Raw genomic sequence first — 24,676 nt, forward strand, 5'->3', positions numbered from 1 at the left:
AAAAACAATGCTTTGGAGTCGGTAAACAATTGAATTGCCTGGAGGGGTGTTGAGGGGTAATTATCAAGCGACAAGCGCACTTGTTCACAACATTGGCTTCCATTCATTGGGACGTATAGAGGGGTGTTTATGTTGAAATGAATTTTCACTGAGTTATTTAAAACCTAAAATAAAATTTTATTTTATTGTATTTCATTAAAAAATGACATTACTTTTTTGACCAAGTGTCTGACTGATTAGGTACATGTTTACGGAAGCATGTGGTAAAGGAATGTGTGAACATCTATAAATAACATCGTTACTTGCGGCCTACATGGAGACGATGAACATGCAGCTCAAATTAATTTTAACTTGCTTTTAAATTTAATTTAACTATCAAAAGGTTATAAATATAACATTTTTAACAAGTCTACATTCCAACAATAACTTTCCGAAGTTTTGAATACGGCGATAAACAGCAAGAAATTGCACAAGTCTCCAGGTAATACTACGGTATGTGCGTATGATAGCCGTGTTTCACATGAAAGAAAAACCTATCAAAATCCCACTGTGGTGTAAAATACGCACCCCTTTCTCACAGAAAATTATTTTGGGAAAAAAGTGCGTATTATATTCAGCCAAATACGGTACAAAATTTTAGATACAATGTTAGCAATATATTTTGAATGAATTCACAGTTCTAATTTTAAGTCATGCTGTATTGCATCTAATAAGACTGATAATTGATTATAGGAAATGATAAATTACCTTTATCTTCATCAATAACCATTTTCTCATCATCACTCCCATCCCCATCTCCCCCCATGTCTCTGGACCCTGCTGCTATTCTGGACTCCTCTATACTGGACACTGAGTGATGTCGCTGCATGTCAACAGGGGGCTGGGCCAAAGGGGATGATTTAGCCATTGGGGAGGAGTGATGACTGAGAGATGATCGCGGGGTCTCATGAGGTGATGGCATTGACAATGGAGATTTCTGATGGGTCAGTCCATTTGTTAATTGTCTTCTTAATGCCTGTAAAAATAAAAAATTGTAATTAAATGATGTTCAATGTTCAAGTTTTATACATTAGAAGCCTTAAAAATCTGTGATTTACAAAGATTATGAATGTACATGTAGTACAAAATTAGTACCATGGTATTTCACAAAGTGATAGGTAGACAACTTAAGTATTGTATATTTCTTCAATTTGTCTTCAGCTTTAAGGCCCAGTATTATAAATGTAAATAAAAGGATAATCCTAGAACTTGTTTAAACAAATACCTCTGTAAATCCTCTTTGGTCCTCATTTGGGTTGATATTCATCCCTGGTGGCATGAAGGCTGACCCCTCCCCATCTCGTGGAACAGCTGACAAACTCTGAGATCTTCCTCCCCTTATGTTTTCAAATAAAGATTCCCGATTTAAAAATACACTGTCTTCATTGTCCATTGTAGTATCTAATGCAAAGAGTAAAAATAAATTATTTATATTGTTATGCATTATCAAAAATGACATGAAAACTTTTTTATACAATATGATAATTTTCATTGAATATGTTTATGTAAAGATATCAAAATAGAAGTACTGTGAGCACTGAGCTCACAAAATGATATCCCCCCATTCCCATATGAGCATAATGGTAAAGTCCATTTTTTGCTGTGGGTAACCCAAAATATCTGTCCAATCAAAACATAAAATAGGAAGTGCACAACAGCACTTTGTAATAAAGATTCAGTGTTAAAGACATATGCAGGAACATACAGACAGAAGAACAGACACTCCATCACTATATGCCCACAGCTTTAAATAATAAGGTATTATTATATTGCTTATAAAAATATCATTCATATTACTAAACCTTCAGTGCCCTCCAGTATAAAAACTTATAAAAAATCTACCCATTGAAGTCCTCCATTATGTTGTCAAACTAAATCTACCCAAGTTTTCCACTATGTTGTCATACTAAACCTACCCAAGTCCTCCTTTATGTTGTCATACTAAACCTACCCAAGTTCTCCATTATGTTGTCATACTAAATCTACCCAAGTCCTTCATTATGTTGTCATTCCAAACCTACCCAAGTTCTCCACTATGTTGTCATAATAAATCTACCCAAGTCCTCCATTATGTTGTCATACTAAACCTACCCAAGTCCTCCTTTATGTTGTTATACTAAACCTACCCAAGTTCTCCACTATGTTGTCATACTAAACCTACCCAAGTTCTCCACTATGTTGTCATACTAAACCTACCCAAGTTCTCCACTATGTTGTCATTCTAAACCTACCCAAGTTCTCCACTATGTTGTTATACTAAATCTACCCAAGTTTTCCAGTTAATCATCCTTATTCTACCTTAGCCCACTAGTATGTTGTCATACTAAACCTACCCAAGTTCTCCACTATGTTGTCATAATAAATCTACCCAAGTTCTCCACTATGTTGTCATAATAAACCTACCCAAGTTCTCCACTATGTTGTCATACTAAACCTACCCAAGTTCTCCATTATGTTGTCATACTAAATCTACCCAAGTTCTCCACTATGTTGTCATACTAAACCTACCCAAGTTCTCCACTATGTTGTCATACTAAACCTACCCAAGTTCTCCACTATGTTGTCATACTAAATCTACCCAAGTTTTCCAGTTAATCATCCTTATTCTACCTTAGCCCACTAGTATGTTGTCATACTAAACCTACCCAAGTTCTCCACTATGTTGTCATACTAAACCTACCCAAGTTCTATGTTGTCATAATAAATCTACCCAAGTTCTCCACTATGTTGTCATAATAAATCTACCCAAGTTCTCCACTATGTTGTCATACTAAATCTACCCAAGTTCTCCACTATGTTGTCATTCTAAACCTACCCAAGTTCTCCACTATGTTGTCATACTAAATCTACCCAAGTTCTCCACTATGTTGTCATACTAAACCAACCCAAGTTTTCCAGTTAATCATCCTTATTCTACCTTAGCCCACTAGTATGTTGTCATACTAAACCTACCCAAGTTCTCCACTATGTTGTCATACTAAACCTACCCAAGTTCTATGTTGTCATAATAAATCTACCCAAGTTCTCCACTATGTTGTCATAATAAATCTACCCAAGTTCTCCACTATGTTGTCATACTAAATCTACCCAAGTTCTCCACTATGTTGTCATTCTAAACCTACCCAAGTTCTCCACTATGTTGTCATACTAAATCTACCCAAGTTCTCCACTATGTTGTCATACTAAACCAACCCAAGTTTTCCAGTTAATCATCCTTATTCTACCTTAGCCCACTAGTATGTTGTCATACTAAACCTACCCAAGTTCTCCACTATGTTGTCATACTAAACCTACCCAAGTTCTATGTTGTCATAATAAATCTACCCAAGTTCTCCACTATGTTGTCATAATAAATCTACCCAAGTTCTCCACTATGTTGTCATACTAAATCTACCCAAGTTCTCCACTATGTTGTCATTCTAAACCTACCCAAGTTCTCCACTATGTTGTCATACTAAATCTACCCAAGTTCTCCACTATGTTGTCATACTAAACCAACCCAAGTTTTCTAGTTAATCCTCCTTATTCTACCTTAGCCCACTAGTATGTTGTCATATTAAACCTACACAATTCATCCAGTAGTCCTACCTGTGTCCTCCATTATATTCTCATACTCAACCAACTTATATCATACACACAATCTGTGTCCACTAGTATGACATTCTAAACCTACCTGTGCCCTCCAGAATATTGGAATACTTAAGCTATCTGTATCCTCCAGAATACAGCATATGTAACCTGTGTCCTCCAGTATACTGACATACATGGCCTACATGTGTCCTCCGGTATATTGATGTACATGACCTACCTGTGTCCTCTGGTATATTGACATACATGGCCTACCTATGTCCTCTGGTATATTGACATACATAACCTACGGTGACCTCCAGTATATTGGTATATGTAACCTACCTGTGTGGTCCTGTATATTGGCACACATAACCTACCTGTGTCCTCCAGTATGTCATCAGTAGAACTAAGACGCTGACTACTAGTCCTCTGTTTCAACTTGTCAGCAATTGTTCCAGATTTCTTCCTGTCCCTTGAACACCATTTCCAGTCTGGATGAGCCTTAAAATGAGCCTCTTTAACCTGGAATTGTGTTTAAATATTATCAGTCAACAACATCAGCAGCTCTATAGTAAAGAAAGTGAATTATATGTTTGACATACAGTGCAGTATGTCTTTCTATTACCTTACAGTTGTGGCTCAAGTATTTTTTCATTAACTTCCACAATCATACATTTCAGTTCCAACTATTAATTTCCAGAACTGTTTCATGAATTGCTGCAAATCACACCCATGATACTTTTACTTCATGTGAGAGTATCTTTGAGTGGTGGAGGAGACAAGTTTAATAAACTACACGATACAGGAATTCTTCAGTATTATAACTCTAGAACCCTTGAATGGATTAAACCCTCAGTATTTTATTGCCCTTTATCAAATGTCAAGGTCAGCATTAGTGCTAAAATTTAGAAATCTGCTCAAATGAACAATTTATTCACTAAATAAAATATACTGAATTTCTCTTATGTTTTTAACCATTATGTTAAAGAATTTTTATACACTGCTTTAATGTCATGAAGGATAATATATATGATAGTCAGGGGTTGTGAAAAGAGGAGACATCAATATTTGGTACACAAAAAATGTACAAAGAGAGTATGAATGGTTATGAAATGCGTGTTTTATGCATATGACATCAACTTTAACTTTTCACTCTTTATTTTGATCAGATCAATCTCAGTGCAATTTGTCTTTCATACCTGATTAGCCAAATCATTGTACTTCTGCTTTTCCACCGGTCCCAGAGCATACCACCACTCCCCGAGGATCTTACTGACTGTCCTATTATCCTGGTTTGGGTGTCGCTGGTGGACCAAGTGTCGATGTCTCTTACTGAATATCATAAAGGCATTCATGGGTCTCCTGATGTGGTCTTTATCTTTTGACTAAAATGGGACAAATTTGAAAATGATCAACTTTGCATAATGTATTGTACTTTCCATTCAATGAATACTAGCTTTATCTTTCCGAATGGGTTTTTCTTTTTTTAAATGTTTTTTTATTGTACACTTGCAAAGGGGAAACTATTCTGAAAAATCCTAAATAAATCTTGTTACAACAGATGACAATTCTTCATCTGGGAGAGGCCTATTATTATCTCTAGGGCTGTCACGGTTCCAAAATTTTTCAGGTCGGGTCCGTTCTGTAATTTTTCAGTTCGGTTTCGGGTTTTTTGGGTCAGGTATTTACATCTATTTTAAACCTTAATTTCATGAATTTAACTTGAAAAATCTTTATTTGTTACATTAAATTTACATTGAAAACAAGTCTTAATCATGTGAATGTCTAGACATCGGTGACTTGGCCTACTATTAGCCACAACCTGACCATTCCTGCTTGTTTTGATAATTATCTAATACTTCCGTGACACGTGTTTTGTCATGGAATGAAGTAGATTTCAGTTGTGATGTTTATTCATCACTGTTATCGTCATCATTCCTTTGATTTCAACGCCATTTTTTGTATTGAACAGACTCTAATATATAAACCAGACCCAAACCGAAATCCGGAAAAATGGAACCGGAACAGAACCGAACAACTTGGACCGCGGTTCTCGGTTATTTCGGGTACTCGTGACAGCCCTAATTATCTCCAACTTAAGGTAGATGATACCTTTTCTATTATCATCTCCAGCTTAAGGTGGATGATACCTTTTCTATTATCATCTCCAGCTTAAGGTGGATGATACCTTTTTGGGACTCTTTTCTTCCTTGTCCTTTAAGGCACTGAGGCTTTGGCTACGTCTTTTTGCGGGGATCTTTTTTGGCTCTGGCTGGGGTTCTTCCTTTGTATCAAAGACATCGTCATCATAATCCTCCTCGATATCATCTTCAATGGGAGCTGTAATCAAGAAACAGTTGTTTTATATCTTTAAAAAAAAATTGTCAACTTATTATTAAAAAACATGTCGCTTTACCATATTCCCAGTATTTCCCAGGAAATACCATTAACTGCTTTTCCTTGGAATTACCAGTATTTCTCGATGTCCTGAGAAATGTGAGTAGTTCTCTTTTTTTGGCCAACCCTGCTTTTTAACTTTATTAAACATTTGTAACTTAATGAATCTTTTTTCATTAAGCCAATAAATTGTTATTGTTAGGTGCCTGTGAGAACTTTGAGGCTTAACAAATCCAAAAATTTTGTACACTGTCTGTGAATTTCAGCAAATTACATTTTACACATAAAAAAAATTATAGTACATGTAAGTCTAATTATCTATAATTATGTATTGTTATTGGTATCCCTGATGGATTGATCTTTTAAACTTACGGGCATCTGAAGCACTGACGCGTTGCTCTGACTGGCTAGCTTTCTTTGGTGATAATGTTGAGTTAACAGCTTGTTGTTTTTCTACTGGTTGTTCTATAGTTGACGTAGGGACCTGAGCCACTGTTGGTGGGCCTGTGTTAGTGAGAAAAGGGACCAATGCATGCCATGGAAACACAGGCACAGGCTTATTAGAATTAACTACAAAAAAAAGAAAAAACATCACTGATCACACATGAAACTATACCTTTTATCTATAATATAATTGTACTATAAAGAGCTCATGTGGGCACAAACAGCAACTTAACAAGTACACGTTATTGTTTACCATAAGTATGGCAAACTATGAATATCCATAAAGCTATGCTGGACCTTAGGTGATCATTCTTATCCTGACTAAATCTTGCAATACTGCAAGCAACCTCAAAATATCACCACTCACTATTCTTTAACAATCCTAATGAAAGAAAAAGTGAGCAAGCTCACATACCCCACGCTCCCCCAAAACTCAACAATGCAACACGTAATGAATTGCACAGTGCATTTTAAATACACAGTATAATTCAAAAAGGGGCATTACTTGCAAAAAATCATCACATCAAAACTTCTTGCATATAAGGACATTAAATCTTTGTATGTTACAAATTTAATTGGGCTAAAGTTTCTAGATAAATAATGGAATCAAAATTTCTTGGTAATATACAAATCTTTACATTATGTCTGAAAATACCTACAAAGTTTCAGGAAATTCAGTGCAGGAGTTATGCTGACAAACTGCTATTTAAATTCCTCAGTGATTTCGATTTGTTAATGAGTGTAAGTCCATGTCCAACACATGACAATTTACACATTTAAATAATTGATGGAAACAAAATTATGATGTAGTCATATGAATTTGTTTATATACTGTACTTATGAAATTATTTAAGGCAAAGCACCAATTTGGGGGGGGGGGGGGGGGGGGAAGGGGGGGAGAACTATCCAAGATTTGTGTGTGTGTGTGTTAAATCATTAATATTTTGATCTCAAAATCAATAGGGGTCTTTTAAGATTATAAAATATTTCACACAAAATTACACTACAAAAGCTGATTCCAGTGGATTTCCTTATTACCTAGCTGGAAAGTTTCTTCATTAATAGGCAAAACTCTAACAAAAATCTAAGTTGAAAAGTGCCGAAATTCCCAGAAAAATAACGGAATCGGAATTTCCTGGTAATATGCACATCTACACACTGTGTATTAAATATCTGCAACGTCTGACCAAATTCTGTGCAGCGGTTTAAGAGGAGTTGCACTGACAAACTGTTCATCTCTATATTCAAGATATGGCCAAAAATCTAAGTTGAAAAATGCCAAATTCCCAGAAAAATAAAGGAATCGGAATTTCCTGGTAATATGCACATCTACACATTGTGTCCTAAATATCTGCAAAGTTTGACCAAATTCTGTGCTGCGGTTTAAGAGGAGTTGCGCTGACAAACTGTTCATCTCTATATTCAAGATATAGCCAAAAATCTAAGTTGAAAAGTGCTGAAATTCCCAGAAAAAATAAAGGAATCGGAATTTCCTGGTAATATGCACATCTACACATTGTGTCCTAAATATCTGCAAAGTCTGACGAAATTCTGTGCAGCGGTTTTTGAGGAGTTGCGCTGACAAAAAAACAGGACTGACTGACTGACACAATGACTGACTGACGGACGGGTCAGAAACATTACACCTCACGCAACTTGTTGCGTGGGGTATAATTAGTAAATACAGGTTAAAAATGTCTAGTGATTAATGCACAGAAGCTTACACTATGGTACATTATGAAACAAAAATATTTTTTTCCTTTATAATGACACTAGATATTTTTCAGATCACTCTGTGGGTCATGGACTCCTTGGAACATACACATTATTGTATTAGATTTGAGCATCAGTTTATTTCTTTCATCCAAAGTAAGTTCGGGTGTAAACAAAGAACAGTTTATTTTTTCTATCTAGCACTGACCTTGACTGTGCCCGAAAGATCTTTTATAAATAACCAACATTACACAAACAAGAGGCCCATGGGCCATAGCACTAATCTGAGTCAATATGGCCCTGTTCTTCTTCATTAGCAGATTTTTTCCACAAATTTTCCTATTAAAACTTTGATCCCCACTGTACCCCTCTCCTATCCCTGAGGGTCATGATTTGAACAAACTTGAATCTACACTACCTGAGGATGCTTCCATATCAATATGACTAATCATGGCTTTGCTGCTCTTGAGAAGATTTTTACTATATATTTCTTTGTAAAACTTTGATCCCCCATAGTGGCCCCACCCTATCCCTGGGGTCATGATTTGAACAAATTTGAATTTACATTATGTAATGAAGAATTCATGTAAGTTTCAACTTTTTTGGCCCAATGGTTCTTGAGAAGAAAATTTTTAAAAGATACCACCAAATTTTCACTAATTCTTAATTATTTCCCCTTAAAAGAACAAACTTGAATCCCTTCACCCAAGGATCCTTTGTGGCAAGTTTGGTTGAAATTTGCCCTACGGTTCTGAAAAAGAAGGTGAAAATGTGAAAAGTTTACAGACAGATGGAAGACAAGACAAAATGCAATCAGAAAAGCTCACTTGAGCTTTCAGCTCAGATGAGCTAACAAAGGTGATAAATAGCTACTGTATCAAGTGTGTGTGTGTGTGTGTGGGGGGGGGGATCATATACATGCGAACATATCTTAACATCCTCGTCATTCTTTTATTTCCGTAAGACATTAAATTTGTCATGTTTCAATCAAACAAATATGCTTGAAACAGTGTATTATTTGAATTTGGAATTATTTTGATTATTGGAATTTGGGGTTTTCAAGAAAAAAGCCCTTAGTCAGACTAACTTAGACGACTAACAAGAATTTCCATTTCTTTTTGTGTTAGTCTTAACTAACTTAGTTAACTAACAATAATTTTTCTAATAAATGTTGGGTTAGTCTTAACTAACTTAGCCAACTAACAAGAAATATTCTAATAAATGTTGGGTTATTATATAGTAATACCACTAATAATATGTTTGAATTCATTCTTTCTCTTTAATTTATAATGATTTTGTGTTTATCAATTTTATTTTTCTTATATAATGTTGTTTGTGCTGGTGTTCTTTTTTATTTGGACTTTATTTTGTGGACTTGGCCTAAAACCAAGGCTTAGTCAGTGTTTGTTCAGTCTAAGCAGGGTTAGTTAGCGCACGCGCACCATAGGGGTTAGTTGTGCCAGGCATGACTAACCCCCTCGAGCCTTCAACACTACAACAATAAAAAACGTCCCAAAATCATTTCAACATCCGTGTTCTGAATATTATGCAGTTTTTGCACTCAAGATATTCAAGAATCCTCACCAACATGCGTAATTTTCGTAATTTCTATCGTAAGTCATTTCACTGGGCATGTCATTTCAACGTTCTCGAATTTTTCACTAACCTTGCAGTTTACATTCGAAAAATCCCACCTGTCGCGTCAAGGAAATGCTGTAGTAAATAAAAAAATGTTAACAATACGATTACATGCGTTGAAAATACGGCAAAATACGAAGTAATGTAGCTGCCTTCGTCCTAAACACAGCCACTGCAGACACAACTCGGCGTCACTTCCGCTGTGACGTCATATTCACTCCCTGCACTGAGTGAGAGTATGTAGGTGGATCCAAGCGTAACAGGAATTGCAATTTCATTCGTAACATACTTAAGACGGTGTTAGGCAATAATTTATCCAATGTTAATAAAGGCATACACATAGAGACTTGTAATGAAAAGTTCTCGAAACTCTATCACGCATAATTTAGTTTTAATGCACAATAAATTATCTTTCAGTGTTTCAGTTTTTATTGCAGCCAATATATATCACAGGTATTTCTGTCCTTCTAAGTGTTCACTTTCCATCTTTTGTTCACTCGTTTTCAATGTTGAGTTTTCCTTGGTGAAGGTTGTTTAAATTTAGGTAAAATAAGTCAGTTGAAAAATTTTAAAATATGCTAAATACGGGATTTATGAAGGGGTTAAACCCCTGTGGAAAATTATGTTTTATGTCAGAAATACAACCACCTACTTTCATGTTTCAAAAATAAATAAATAAATAAAAAATATTCATAAAGTTGATTTGACTTTTGTAGAAATATCACCAAGTACATGTGTAAGATGCAGTGATTGCAACTAAATCTGAAAAATATGGTATTACATCTATAACTACACGTACTTTGCCAATCTTTCGAAAATAATAGCAAATATCTTGTTTTAATAACCTTGCTCCAGAGATAAAATATTTCAATAAAAGAAAAAAGGTAGAGGAAATATATTAAAAGCATGTTTAATATTGTAGGTACATTGTATTACGGATTTTTTCCCCTTGCGATAGAATGTGACCGGTGCCATATGCGGAACCAGGAATTTTTGGAGGAAAGGGGTTGGGATGTGTCCATCCTTTAAAAAATCGACCCCCCAAAAAAGAATGGGGCATCTTTTTATTTACTGGGTACAGTAACTTTATCTGACAATTCGCATTATTTCATACAAGTGTACACAGTGTCTTGCAAGGGTATACGTATTTATATGCAGTTACAACTTAAAAGGAGGCTGAGTTTCCGGGGGGGGGGTAAGATCATCTTTGAGTTACTTTACTTCGTAAATTTAATAACCAAGCCCATAGCAACGGTTTCAAGGTGAAAGGGGGGTCAACTTCCAAAAAAAAAATCTGACAAGCAAAAAAAAAAAAAAAAAAAAAAAAAACCAAAAAAAAAAAAAAACAACAACAAACAAACAACAACAAAAACCCCTTAACTGACCAATAAATGTGTGTGGGGTGGGGGGCACCTTCCCAAAATAAACTGACAAAGCAAAAAAAATAAACAAAATATTAAAACAAAACAACCCCCCCCCCAATTTACTGCCCAAATCCTGGAATTTGCCGGTGCTCAACCTTACATGCAGCAACAAAAAGGGGGGGGGGGGCAAACAGCATCTAAAGGTAAACTTTCTATAGCTAAATACTATACTCAGAAAAAAAAAATGGGGAGGGGGGCGCCCCACCCCCGCGTTTTACGGGCCTGATAACTGAAAATTCAAAATGGGGTCCGGATCTACTACCCTCTTGATCCGCACATGGGTGCAATTGATCTACCATTTTGAATTCTTCACAAACCAATGTGACTAACAATGTTTATGTATGATTCTGACTATAAAAGAGAATATACTGAGTGAGGAAGTACACTTCCTCGTTGGTTATTACTAAAACGCGGAACGGAAAGTGGAACGGAACGGAAAACAGGATATATGATACCTTGATAATATATACAGTGATCCCTTGATAATATATAAAATATACTAAAACGATATACATTATATATGTTGTTAATATTTAACCTTGATTATCAAGAACGAGTTGATTTATTCATATCTATTCTCATATGAAGATTCCTGTACAAAAACGGAAAGCGGAACGGAACGGAAAACAGAAAATATAATACCAGTTTTAATCCCTTGAAAATATATACCAAACCGATATACATTACATACATGTATGTTGTTCATATTTAACCTTGATTATCAAGAACGAATTGATTTATTCATGTTTATTCTCATATGAAGATTCCTGTACAAAAAGCAAAGCATAGGGTATACTGAAAACACAAAATATAATGCGGTACACATGGTACATATACATGTATATCATAAATTATTATATGATTGAATAATTCTCATCTCTGATTGGCTGAGATCCAACAATGTTAGAAAAATACTACGTTAAATTGACATGCACGTGATCTTCCAGGTCAGTATAAAGAATTATTTATTCTACATTGGACCAGAAATAGATAGGGAAATTCCAAATCGATGAAAACAGTTTTGGAAAATTATTTCACTTGCACTTGACATCCACTCATATGACCATAACATTAAGGCACATAGATTCTTGGGTAAGAGGTCGGGGGTGGGAGGTTGCAGGAGGCCTGCCCCTCTCCCCACCTTTTCAGAATGTTAAGTTTTTATTTAAATTCTAAGGATAAAAAAATTCAATGAAAGCCCCCCCCCCCCATCCCCTCGAAAAAGTTTATGGACCTTTACATTCCACCAAACAAAATTTTGATTTGAGATAATTCTTTTCCTTTTTCCTTTTTTTAAGGGGGGGGGGGCTACTCAAAGATTTGTTTTCAGGTTAGTCGTCATTTTCCCCCCTTTAAATGCTCCCCTTTTCAAAATCAATCGTATATATGTGCCTGACATTTATTTTTTCTACATAGCACCTAAACTAGAACAAAAAATTCTTTTTAAGCCCGTTTCTTTCGTTATGTTCGGCTAGTACTTCAGTAGATGTGAACAAGTAAGATGGCACTGATTGCTTAATAGTGTGTGTCATTTAATCATTGAATCATATAATAAAACAATTATTGCTTTTTTTCGGTCAATACGATGATTTAGCCACCTTCGAAGTACAATACTCACCTCGCCCTTCGGACTCGGTGAATATTGTACTCCTCAGGTGTCTAAATCCTCGTATTGACCTCAAAGCAATAATTGTATAACATTGTGGTAAAATATGAGTGAAGTAACTTTTTAAAAGACCACTCTGATCAAAATGAATGGCCAGTATTCGATATTTATACGGGCGAACACAGCCTAATTTTCGATACACAGGCTCCAAAAGCGTGGATAACCATGATATCGTACAGCTCTGCATCCCCATCCCCCATATTTGGCCAAATTGTGAAACCAGAAAAACAACACAGTATAACATTGAAATTGTTATGATGGAGGAATCACACATTTTCCAGAAAATGCACTCTTGCATGAAGAAAGCATAGGCGTCGGAAGCAAATTGAAAGTGGGGGGCTAATTGAAAAAGAAAAACATTTCAAACCGGAAAAATAACTTGACAAGCAAAAAAAAGGGAAAATTAAAAATTGTCCAAACCCAAAAATCTTAGGGGGGGGGGGGGGAGGGTTAGGATTGAACTACTTTCAGTACCATTTTTTTTCAAACGCTACCACTTACCCTTCTTTGATTACACTCCAATGTGCCTGTTGAAAGTGGGGGGGGGTGCTAAACCTACGCCCGAATGTTCAATGCCTTTATTATGTCTATCTTTGCAAGAAAAGTGGGGGGGGGGGGCTAAGCCCCCATAGCCGCCCCCCCCCCCATCCATGGTTCGTTACGCCTCTGAAAAGGACGTTTGAATTCTACTCGTCAGGATGAAATATGAAGAATTATTCTGGCTCGGTGAATATTGTATTCCTCAGGTGGCTAAATCATCGTACTGACCGAGAAAACAGCAATAAAACAATATATAATGTACTTCTCATATTATATACAGTATATTCATCGTAATATGTAGTATTTCTTTTATGATTGTGATGATATTTAAATATTATGCCAAATCCTTTCAGCATTACGTCCGTACGGTATATTTTGCATTTTGTTATGATGTAGACACAGTATTATATACAGTGCTTTCTTTTCTATTTCTTTTTTCTATTTTCAGTGTCTATGATCATTCGGAACTCTCTGTTAATGTTCGGTTCCTCTTTTTATCGACCTCGAGAACTTTGGCCCTATTCCTGTTAAGTAAAATAAATTCACGCATATTTTCATCTGAAGTTTGACAAAAGAGCACCTAGATTCTTCAGTTTGCTCTACAATGTTGAGGAGGTCAAACGGTCCAAGATAAAGCTGCTTTTTAAGATAAATATCCAGCTAGGGTCACAATACTTGCAAATTTTGAGTTCGTAAGAAATACACATGTGAGCATCTTACAGAGGACAAATGTTGACATCATGACCCAAAGATCATACATTAAAATCTCACACAATCCTCACTGTGGTGATGACCTAGGATTCCGAAAAATATCTGTACGAGGAAATTTAAATATTACTGTTGATAATGTATTGTCATATTGATGTTTGGGAGCGGATCCAAAAAAGGTGTTACTGAAGCTCCATGCACGAGTCCTATGTGGATTTAAAGGTGCTTGGACACAGATTTGAAGTTAATATTTTCTCAAGTTTTTGGTATAATATCATGACTTATATGTTGCAATAGCATTTCAAACGGAAATAAAATAAAACTTATTTTATCTGGAAATTATTGAAACTACAAATTTCGGGACGCGTTTGATTGATACATCCTAGCACTTTCATAAAACAAACTTTATCCTTAATGCTTAAGAAAAGTAAAATTTTTGTTGTGTATTAATGAAATATATTCAAACTATAATCCAGAAAATTCAGAGTGGAAATGTAAGAAAGCAAAACCAATTCACCAGTACTGTCAGTCCGTTCTCAGTGATGTGTTCAGAGTTTAACAAATTGAACACACCCGGTGAAACGTTAAACATTAACAATAACAGAGCTCTTGCCCTGATTACAAAAACAGTTTACGTTTCACGGGTTTTGCTTTCTCACATTTCTACTCTTTATTTTCTGGATTATAGTTTAATATTTTTCATAAAATATATTTGTTATATAATACAGGATTTTTGCATCCCTAATATGAACACAGGCACGCTCCCTGTATTACACACCCTGTATCAGCACCCTATATTTCACCCTTTATCAGACCCTTTATTACACCTTTCCGGAACACCTCTGTATTTTTCATTCGGAGTACTTCGGATCTTTTCCTATTTCTTTCCAAAGTTTATTCAAATTGTAATTTTATTTCATCAGACATATTATGTTATTCAAAATAATCATTTGTTTGATTTATAATAATTTCATTTCGTATCGCTGAATGCATTTATATGCCTTTAAAAAAGATTGAGAAACGGAAATTCAACAAAAACACAACACATTCAATTATTAAAAATTCAGTAATTAATTTGCAAGTTTATATATGATTTTTAGGACACTATTTTCAAATATATAATAAAAACAACAATACAAGACAAAATCTGTATCACACCCCATATCAACCCTCGACCAATATCAGCCCTCTGGCCTTCGGCCCTCGGGCTGATATTGGAGTCTCGGGATGATATGGGGTGTGATACAGATTTTGCCATGTATTATTTAAGGAATCACTGTCTAGTTAGTAGAGTATGCCAGGGCATCAACGATAGTTGGAAACGTGGGATAATTTGCATAATGGGCCAAGCCCGTTATGCATAAATTATCCCACGTTTCCAACTATCGTTGATGTCCCTGGCATACTCTACTAACAAGACAGTGATTCCTTATATTTCCATTTCATTGTGAAATAAAATTGTAAATTTAGATTTTAAAAATGTAGATTAATAGATTTAAATTACGTGAGGCCTCACATGTCAATTTCAATAGTCCCCGCCCACTGACGTCAAACACAAAGACAGCCGCACGAGATTTACATGCATATTAGGCCTTCTTAGAGTCAGACACAAAGACAGCCGCACGAGAATTACATGCATATATTAGGCCTTCTTAGCTCCTGACATTTCGCTTGGCGAAATTTGCATTCGAGTGGAATGATCAAGAAATCAACTCTTCTAACTTTCAAAGGGTTATCACAGAGAAAACAAATCGAAATGGAAATATTCTCTATTTAATGCACAACAAAATTTCTACTTTTCTTAAGTATTGAGGATAAAGTTTACTTTGTGAAAGTGCATAGATGTGTCAATCAAACGCGTCCCGAAATTTGTAGTTTCAATAATTTCCAGACAAAATAAGTTTTTTTTAACTTTATTTCCATGTGAAATGCTATAAAACATATAAGTCATGATATTATACCGAAAATTTCAATCACCTTTAATAGCAACCAAAATTATAGGGTGCCCCCATATCGAGAATGAAGATCATGTGTTCAACAAAAGACCGGGAATTCTAGGGCTGAAAAAAGTTGTCTTAAGTTTGTGATGTAACTGATGTTATGTACTTTTTTAATTACTTAGTATCATCCCTAAATTTGTTATTACAGTATCCGCAAAATATATTCACATATAAATTGTTCTTGAAATCAAACAAAGGTATACGTACTATAATAATGTGTCATTCATGAACATTGACATTAGAAATACATACATTCAGTTGTTGCATTACCTTTTTATTGTCCTTTACATGTAGTTTTCATATTGTACAACGTGCGAAGGGGGGTGGGGGTGGGGGGTCCACATCCATACAGTGTCAATTCTCCGGGACTACTTTTCCCTTACGAATAATTATATGGAGTTGTAGCGTAACGTAATACTAAGCTGTCTGGAGCTTATACATGTGTTAAAAAATTGTTACGAATTTCCGGATAATAAATATTGAAATAAAAAATGTTGGAAGTAAATTTTGTTTGAGTATGCCTCAGCTGCAATTAACACATTTTTTTTTCAAAGCTTCTCACTTATTGTGGTGTCCATTATTTACCGCGCCAGTCCATGTGCTGATCCAGGAATCTTTTCAAGGGGTGAGATCCACAGCAACCAAAACAAATGCCGGACTAAGAAATTTGTTGACAAGCATAAAAGAGAGACAAGAAAAGACTTGTCAAAACATGAAAAACCTTTTTTCGTGAAAGAAAGGGGGGGGGGGGTTATTACCGTAACTAAGGATAAATTACTTTCATAATGTACATGTATGCATGGCTCTCCTTACTATATTACCAGGGGTCCGTGTTTCCTAGGGGTGTCGGGTGTCTCCAAGGTTTTCAATCTCTTTCGTTTTACAGAAATTTGAAAACTCTTCATATCCCGAGAATCTGCGGAATCATCACATGACATTATATCAAATAAATGTAAAAACAGACCATTGCAATTTTTGAGGTTCTTATTCATTGTTTAAAAAAAAAAAACAACTTTTGGACCTAAGGTATTTACTTGTAGGAAAGTTTTCTTTGGCCGAAGTATAGTACTACAGTATAGATATAGTATATAAATGTCTCCCTTTTCCTCGATACAGCTAATTCATCGGTATAATATGACATATCAAAACAAAATGAACACATATCGGCGTTTTTTCATTATTTATATTACTTACCACTGGCGGATTTAAGGGGGAGGGGGAGCGCGCACGCCCCCCTTCTAAAATTTTCAAAGTATGACATGACTAATATTAATAATGCCATACTTGGTTTTATAATTAATGGTCAATTTAAAAAATGGTAATTTTATTTAATGACCAAGTATCGGTTTTCTTAAAAATCAAGTCTGAAAACCTTGCATTCCCTAGGCTATAAATATTATCTCATAATTATTCAAACTGGAAAACGTCCCCCCCCCCAATCACAAATCCTGTATTCCCCCATGCTTATAATTATAAGATATATGAATTGTCCTAGACCTAGCTATAAGTCTGCGATTTCTTTAGCTACTTTATGACGTAACAATAAAGTAAACGTCACTTTTGATACCAAAGTTCAAGATTTGCACCCTAAATTGCGTCTCTTAACTGACAGTGAAATGAATAGGTGGATCACAGATCTTCAATTTTTTCGTTGCTTTTTTAGCACTAAAACATAATAGTATCATTTCCTCCTGTGATATGTTGCCACTATCTTTAAGGAGTATCTCTCTACACTATCAGATTTTATTCTTGCATCAAAATAAATATTCTTGAACTGACATATTTTTCATCTTTATGAAAACAACATTCACCAAGGAAAAAACAAACTCAACAATAAATACGAGTGAACAAAAGATGAAAAGTGAACGATTAGAAGAACAGAAATACCTGTAATATTAGCTGCAAAAGAAAGATAAATTTATTGTGCATTAAAACTAAATTATGCGTGATAGAGTTTCGAGAACTTTTCATTACAAGTCTCTATGTGTATGCCTTTATTAACATTGGATAAATTATTGCCTAACAGCGTCTTAAGTATGTTACGAATGAAATTGCAATTCCCTTTACGCTTGGATCCACCTACATACTCTCATTCAGTGCAGGGAGTGAATATGACGTCACAGCGGAAGTGACGCCGAGTTGTGTCTGCAGTGGCTGTGTTTAGGACGAAGGCAGCTACATTACTTCGTATTTTGCCGTATTTTCAACGCATGTAATCGTATTGTTAACATTTTTTATTTACTACAGCATTTCCTCGGCGATATTGACGCGACAGGTGGGATTTTTCGAATGTAAACTGCAAGGTTAGTGAAAAATTCGAGAACGTTGAAATGACACGCCCAGTGAAATGACTTACGATAGAAATTACGAAAATTACGCATGTTGGTGAGGATTCTTGAATATCTTGAGTGCAAAGACTGCATATTATTCAGAACACGGATGTTGAAATGATTTTGGGACGTTTTTTATTGTTGTAGTGTTGAAGGCTCGAGGGGGTTAGTCATGCCTGGCACAACTAACCCCTATGGTGCGCGTGCGCTAACTAACCCTGCTGAGACTGAACAAACACTGACTAAGCCTTGGTTTTAGGCCAAGTCCACAAAATAAAGTCCAAATAAAAAAGAACACCAGCACAAACAACATTATATAAGAAAAATAAAATTGATAAACACAAAATCATTATAAATTAAAGAGAAAGAATGAATTCAAACATATTATTAGTGGTATTACTATATAATAACCCAACATTTATTAGAATATTTCTTGTTAGTTGGCTAAGTTAGTTAAGACTAACCCAACATTTATTAGAAAAATTATTGTTAGTTAACTAAGTTAAGACTAACACAAAAAGAAATGGAAATTCTTGTTAGTCGTCTAAGTTAGTCTGACTAAGGGCTTTTTTCTTGAAAACCCCAAATTCCAATAATCAAAATAATTCCAAATTCAAATAATACACTGTTTTGACTATGTTTAACACAAGCCATCAAAGTGACAAGCTAGTGATTATTGACAATTTTTTTATCCCTTGATTCTTATCCAATTCAAGCTTCTGAATATTTTATACAAAAAAAATCCATAGCCATACCTGTCCTGCATTAATATTTAACTAAAATTTTACTGGTAGTAGTAATAGTACTTCTCATAAAAAAAAAATAAATAACCCCATCTAGATGAATAACATTTCAGTTACCTTAAGCTTTAAACCATGAACTCATAGTTCCCTCACTGTAAACTACACTACCATTTTGTCTTTTTGACTCTTAATTTACTTGAACATTAACTTACTGAAAGTTTATATAGTATTTATGATCTTGAAAGGAAAAAAAAACTATTATTGTAAAAAGAAAAAATACTAAAAAAGTAATATATTAGTATGACCTTTGCTACTTAATCACCTCTTTAATGTTAGTTGTAAAGCAACATATTTTCTGGATTTATATAAATGCTTGATTTTCCTGCTTTATTGAAACTTGAAATGTTACCTTGACATAAATGCCAGCAGAAAATACCTCATTTCTTGCAACAAAAATCAATATAAGCATTGTACATTCTCACTGTTTCAAGCCACCTTAGTAAGAACTTTATAGTCAATTTTTCATCACCTAGATATATTTTGCAACATTTACAAGTACATACATTGCATAACAAAGAGATTTGTTGTCCATCAATTGCAGTGTCTTTTAAAATCACCTTCCAAGCCTATAGGTGATTTAGCAAGGTTTATGGTACAGGAACTTAAATTTGTTTCTGAAAACTCATCTCAGCACAGGAGTTTAACACTGGCTTGGGTGTTAGTATGAAGAAATATAGCACAATGACCCATTTAAAGCTTTTTCTTTATTTATCACGAGTTTTTTCTTTACTATAAATTAAATTTATGGAACTAATGTCAATTCAAAATGAAAAAAAGTCCTCAAAAAAACCTGTTTATTTAAAAAATTTATGATGCTGTCTGTCCTCCTTGATATATTTCCTCCTGTTTTAATATTTTTTGTATTGTATGTTTGTACCCCTGACCAGTTTGTACAAAATGTATATATGTTAATGTACCCATGTACCAATATTTTGGCTTGGATGAATAAAATGAACTTGAATATTAGGACATGTATGCCCTAATATCTGCCTACACTCTCCGTCTTGAATGATGGCTATTAGAGAGAAACTTAAATTGATTTATTCTTCTTCAAACACTAATAATACCAATATAGTGTTAATTAGAAACATTTCTCGATAATTCTGATGAACCTTTTAAAAGTTGAAATTTTACATCAAGCTCTGGTGATAATTCCCGAGTTCTTATTTTCATTTTTATGTCTGTCTAGTGATAGCCAACCTAATTTTTTTCTTACAAGAACCATCAATTCTGTTTTCATATTGGACACTATATTAGGAAAAACTGATGACCTGATCATTTTCAATTTTCATTACTAAGTAATGCAAATCAAGATTTTTATTCTCAATCAGTATTAAAGTACATTTCTAGATTGCCTAATTTTTAGTGACATAATTTAGAATTATATACCAAATTAACCATGTGCTAATTTCTCATGTCATGTACAAACATATGCTTCAGTATAAATTTGTTACACAACCAGAAGACTATTCAGAATACAGCATGTCTAGATTGAATTTTTAATTATCTAAGAGAAAGGTTATATTTGGAATTGAAATATTTCTTTTTTGAATTTTATATGTTCCTCTAAAAAAGACATTTTCTGCTTTTAAATTATATAAAATCAAATAGAAAGGAGCAACATGTTAAAATTCTATTTTTAAGTAATTCAAATTGCGGAGTTTTTTTATGCTTACTGACTGTTAAAGAAGTTAATTGCAATAAATATAATTTATGATGAAATCAAGACTAAGTACCATATTTAACTCTAGCATTTCCATTGATAGTACAGTATATTTTCTTAATGTAAATATGACAGTTCTTCAACAGACCAACAAAAATGTGCGACTTCGGCATTCCTATGTCAGGCAGGGCCAATATGGAAAAAAAAAATCGCAGTTATTGTACGGTTGACCTCAGAGGAAAACATGCTAAGTCATGTCACAATAGTATTTAAAGTTTTGTTTGTGGTAACTGTATTTCATACATTTATATTTGCATACTCTCTGTTTACTCCCACTATGAACCTGCACTCACCAGTTGCGGTCATAGCACCATGAATGCAACTTCTTCTGCTATAAATGCAGTTTGTTTCTTACACTGGCACAGTACAAGCTTATGCACGCTAGGCTTTCTTTTAATATTCCCATCACAAAATGCAAAAATAAGTAATAAACAATGATTATTCAGTGAACATGGCGTTATGAATAGCAATAGCTCTGCTGGCATATTCCATGATGCATGCTAGCATGCATCATGGACAATATGCCAGCAGAGCTATTGCTATTCATAACACCATGTTCACTGAATAATGTTGTTTATTTCTGAATTAAAAGTACAGTGTCACTACTCATAAGCTCATAATGTCTTAAGACAAACAGTGCACATGCTAAAAAACACAAACTTACCTCTCAAATAACCAAAATATGCTGAATATTGGAATTATAAACATTTTGAAAAGTAGGTCAAAGGTCAAGATGAAAGGTCATAAGGTTGGTAACCATGGTATTTTACAAAAACCATAATACCAAGCAATACATGACCAAAATATCAAATCCAAGCCTCTTACGGTTCTCAAGATATAAGGTGTGACAAACAGACAGACAGACAGTGGGTAAAGTGATCCCTAAGTGTCACTCAGCTCTGCAGATGATTGACAACAAAATTAGGACAAAAGCACAGCATTTTAAAAGAATTTATCAGATACTATCCATGGCAAAATAAAAAACCAACATTAATAATTATGTACAGTCAAACCTCTTTATCTCGAACTCAATGGGGTCGAGAAAAACCTTTTAGATATCCGAGGATTCAAGATATCGAGGGTAAAATACTTAAAGAATAAGTAGTTGGGACTTTCAAATCACTTCTACATATCCATGGTATTCAAGATATCAGTGTTCGAGATTCCGAAGTTCAACTGTATCTTCTTGTTTATACTCGAGCCAAGTTTTATTGAAATCAGAACAAAACTGTAGGAGGAGGAGAATTTTTAAAGAGTTTAACAGATAGGAACTTTAACTTTATTTCCCACTGCTGTGTTTGTTTACTCAGCTTATTTCCAATAGATGTAGTTGTGATAAAGATTTCTTTAAAAATTTCATACATACCTGGTGCAGAGGTGACTGCTGTAGGTTGTTCATTCTTTCCTCCATTGGCTACAGGCATTATGGGTAATAAAGACTGAGCGGAAATTTGGTGTTGCAGCTGCTGTTGAATGACTGATGGTAAATGATCTGGACTGGACACTGGTGCCACCACTGCTGTCTGGGGTTTCATTGGTGCAGGGGCAGAATTTATAAGACTTTTCAAAGTGGACATTGATGTTTTTGAAATCCTTGAGGATGGTGTTGTGTTGCGATTATTGAGCTCCTTATGACGATCAGGATTCGGAGAGGGTAGAGCACTCATGGACAAACTGTGTGTCATTTTTCTAGCCTGCAAATCTGGGTTTAAAGGTAACACAGACACACTTCCTGTTGGAATCCTCTGCTGTGCATGCAAAATAGCAGAGTCATAAGTCACTTGGGCTTTGCCTGCTTCTTGGCCTGCTTTCACTGGATCTAGTTTAAAATTGCTCGCACTTGCAATTTTCTGATACAATTGTTCCATTTCAGGGGTATTGTACATATGTGCATGTGATGTTGGAGGGAATCTGGGTGTGATTGGGGACACATGTTCTGATGAGGAGCTCCCCGACTTTGATGTACCTGAACTCCAGCTACGAGTTGGTGAGGTCATGAAACCCTGTGTCTGGGGATGAGGAGAAATAGGTGCAAAGGATAGGGGATTACCCCTTGGCCCCATGGTACTTGGTGACTGGACAGGGTGTGGAGAAATAGGATGATTACTGGGAGTTGGTGAGAATGCTGGAGTTGTGGATCTTGAATTTCCTAAAGACACCAACATATTAGCTGCTTCTGTTTCATCAAATCTCTGAGGATGTTCTGGATCAAAGTCAGTCACACTACTCTCTCTGGTTGAACTTTCAGACCACTCCATATGACCATCTTTAAACTCGCCCTTCCTAAATTGCTGCATGTTTCCTCTCATGCTCTTTTGTCCCTTCATAGACAAATGTCTAGAACAATAACCACGTCGCTGAGATTCTTTCGTACAACCCTCTTTGGAACACAGTCTTCTCCATTGCTTCCCATTGAATTTTTTTCTAATCCCATTAGGAGTTGATACTACATCTCCCTTTTTGTATCTCTGCGTAGAACTTGGAGATCTAGGTGTACTGGATCTGCTGCTTTCACAAGACTGCACACTCCTACTTCTTGAAAATTCCCGCTTTTTTGGAGGAGGACGGTTTCCCCCACTTCCTCCTTGGGATCGACACCCAGACCCAGGAGTAGCACTGCCAGATCTAGGAGTGCTTAGCCCCGAGTCAAAATCAAATTCCTCACTCTTCATTTCATCTTCAGAGGAATCCCCTCTTTCTATACTGGTGCTTTGTGGCAATGATGGAGACCTTTCCAACCTGCCTTGCAATGGGGGACTTATCTCCATCTGTGGAGTATAATGATGATGAGCTATAGGATGATGTGGCATCTGTAATTGAAGGGGATATCCCATGGTTGGAACAGGAGCAACTGGTTCTTGCTGTTCTGGTAGATTCTCAAGGTCTTCATACCATGGAGGCTGAATTAGTCGAAGCACTGCACGAGACACCCACTGAGGTTCCCTAAATTTATCCTCATGATGACCTTGTATCTTGACATAGTATGAAACAGGTTGTGACTTTTTGTCTATTATCACCCCTTCATAGTAGAAATTTTCTTCAGGAATGATCCTCACACACACTCTGCTACCAACATTTGTCATCATAGCCATGGGACTATGGTCACTGATAATGTCAAACTGGGTGCGCTGATCAAGAACATCATTAAAATAAACAGTATTTTTGTCACTATCAAAGAGTACTCCTATGTGTCTGTTTTGTTTGATGTCACTGATCTGTCCAGGCTGGTAGAGCCCATCACGTTTGGCTAGAACTCTCTGGTTTATCCATTCACTCAAATCAATGGAATGTCTCTTGGATGGGGGTGAAGGCTCTCTCTCTATTTCATTCCCTTTTCGTTTCTTTGGAGGAATAGCAATCAACTTTTCATGAGTCTCCATCTCCTGTAAATCTGTTGATTTCTTCGAAGAGGAGCGGGACTCTGGTCTGGATCCACCACCTGATTGAGCGTCACAGCTTTGAAGGGTAGTTGGTGGTGGAGGAGGCAGGCCTTGAGTTTCTACTTTGTGTACCTCACTGGAGGAAGAGTTTACCTCTGGATTGCTGGGTTCTTCTTTAGAAGGCTGTTCTTCTTCTGGTTTGGAGGACTCTGGTGGAAATTTCTTCCCTCTACCTGTTCGCCCTGTATAATAATTGTATAAAAAAATTAACACACAAGTTATTAGTCCTTCCACAGTTATG

At 35.5% G+C, this 24,676-nt stretch overlaps 1 protein-coding gene across 3 annotated transcripts in view; it reads right to left on the bottom strand.

The window, feature by feature from the left end:
• The window catches only part of LOC133173288 (protein capicua homolog), a 61,307-nt gene that overhangs the window by 30,844 nt on the left and 5,787 nt on the right, over window positions 1-24,676 (bottom strand). For all 3 annotated transcript variants that reach the window (XM_061308276.1, XM_061308278.1, XM_061308277.1), the window contains exons 4-10: window positions 22,362-24,617; window positions 6,379-6,576; window positions 5,798-5,949; window positions 4,809-4,994; window positions 3,987-4,131; window positions 1,265-1,440; window positions 748-1,015 (exon numbers count right to left, since the gene is read on the bottom strand). In XM_061308276.1, coding sequence (XP_061164260.1) covers window positions 748-1,015; window positions 1,265-1,440; window positions 3,987-4,131; window positions 4,809-4,994; window positions 5,798-5,949; window positions 6,379-6,576; window positions 22,362-24,617 — 3,381 coding nt within the window. The remainder of the gene's footprint in view (window positions 1-747; window positions 1,016-1,264; window positions 1,441-3,986; window positions 4,132-4,808; window positions 4,995-5,797; window positions 5,950-6,378; window positions 6,577-22,361; window positions 24,618-24,676) is intronic.

This window comes from Saccostrea echinata, unplaced genomic scaffold (genome assembly GCF_033153115.1).
Source record: "Saccostrea echinata isolate AGI-Se365-2 ecotype Australia unplaced genomic scaffold, CSIRO_AGI_Sech_v1 ptg000056l, whole genome shotgun sequence".
NCBI classification, from domain to species: domain Eukaryota; kingdom Metazoa; phylum Mollusca; class Bivalvia; order Ostreida; family Ostreidae; genus Saccostrea; species Saccostrea echinata.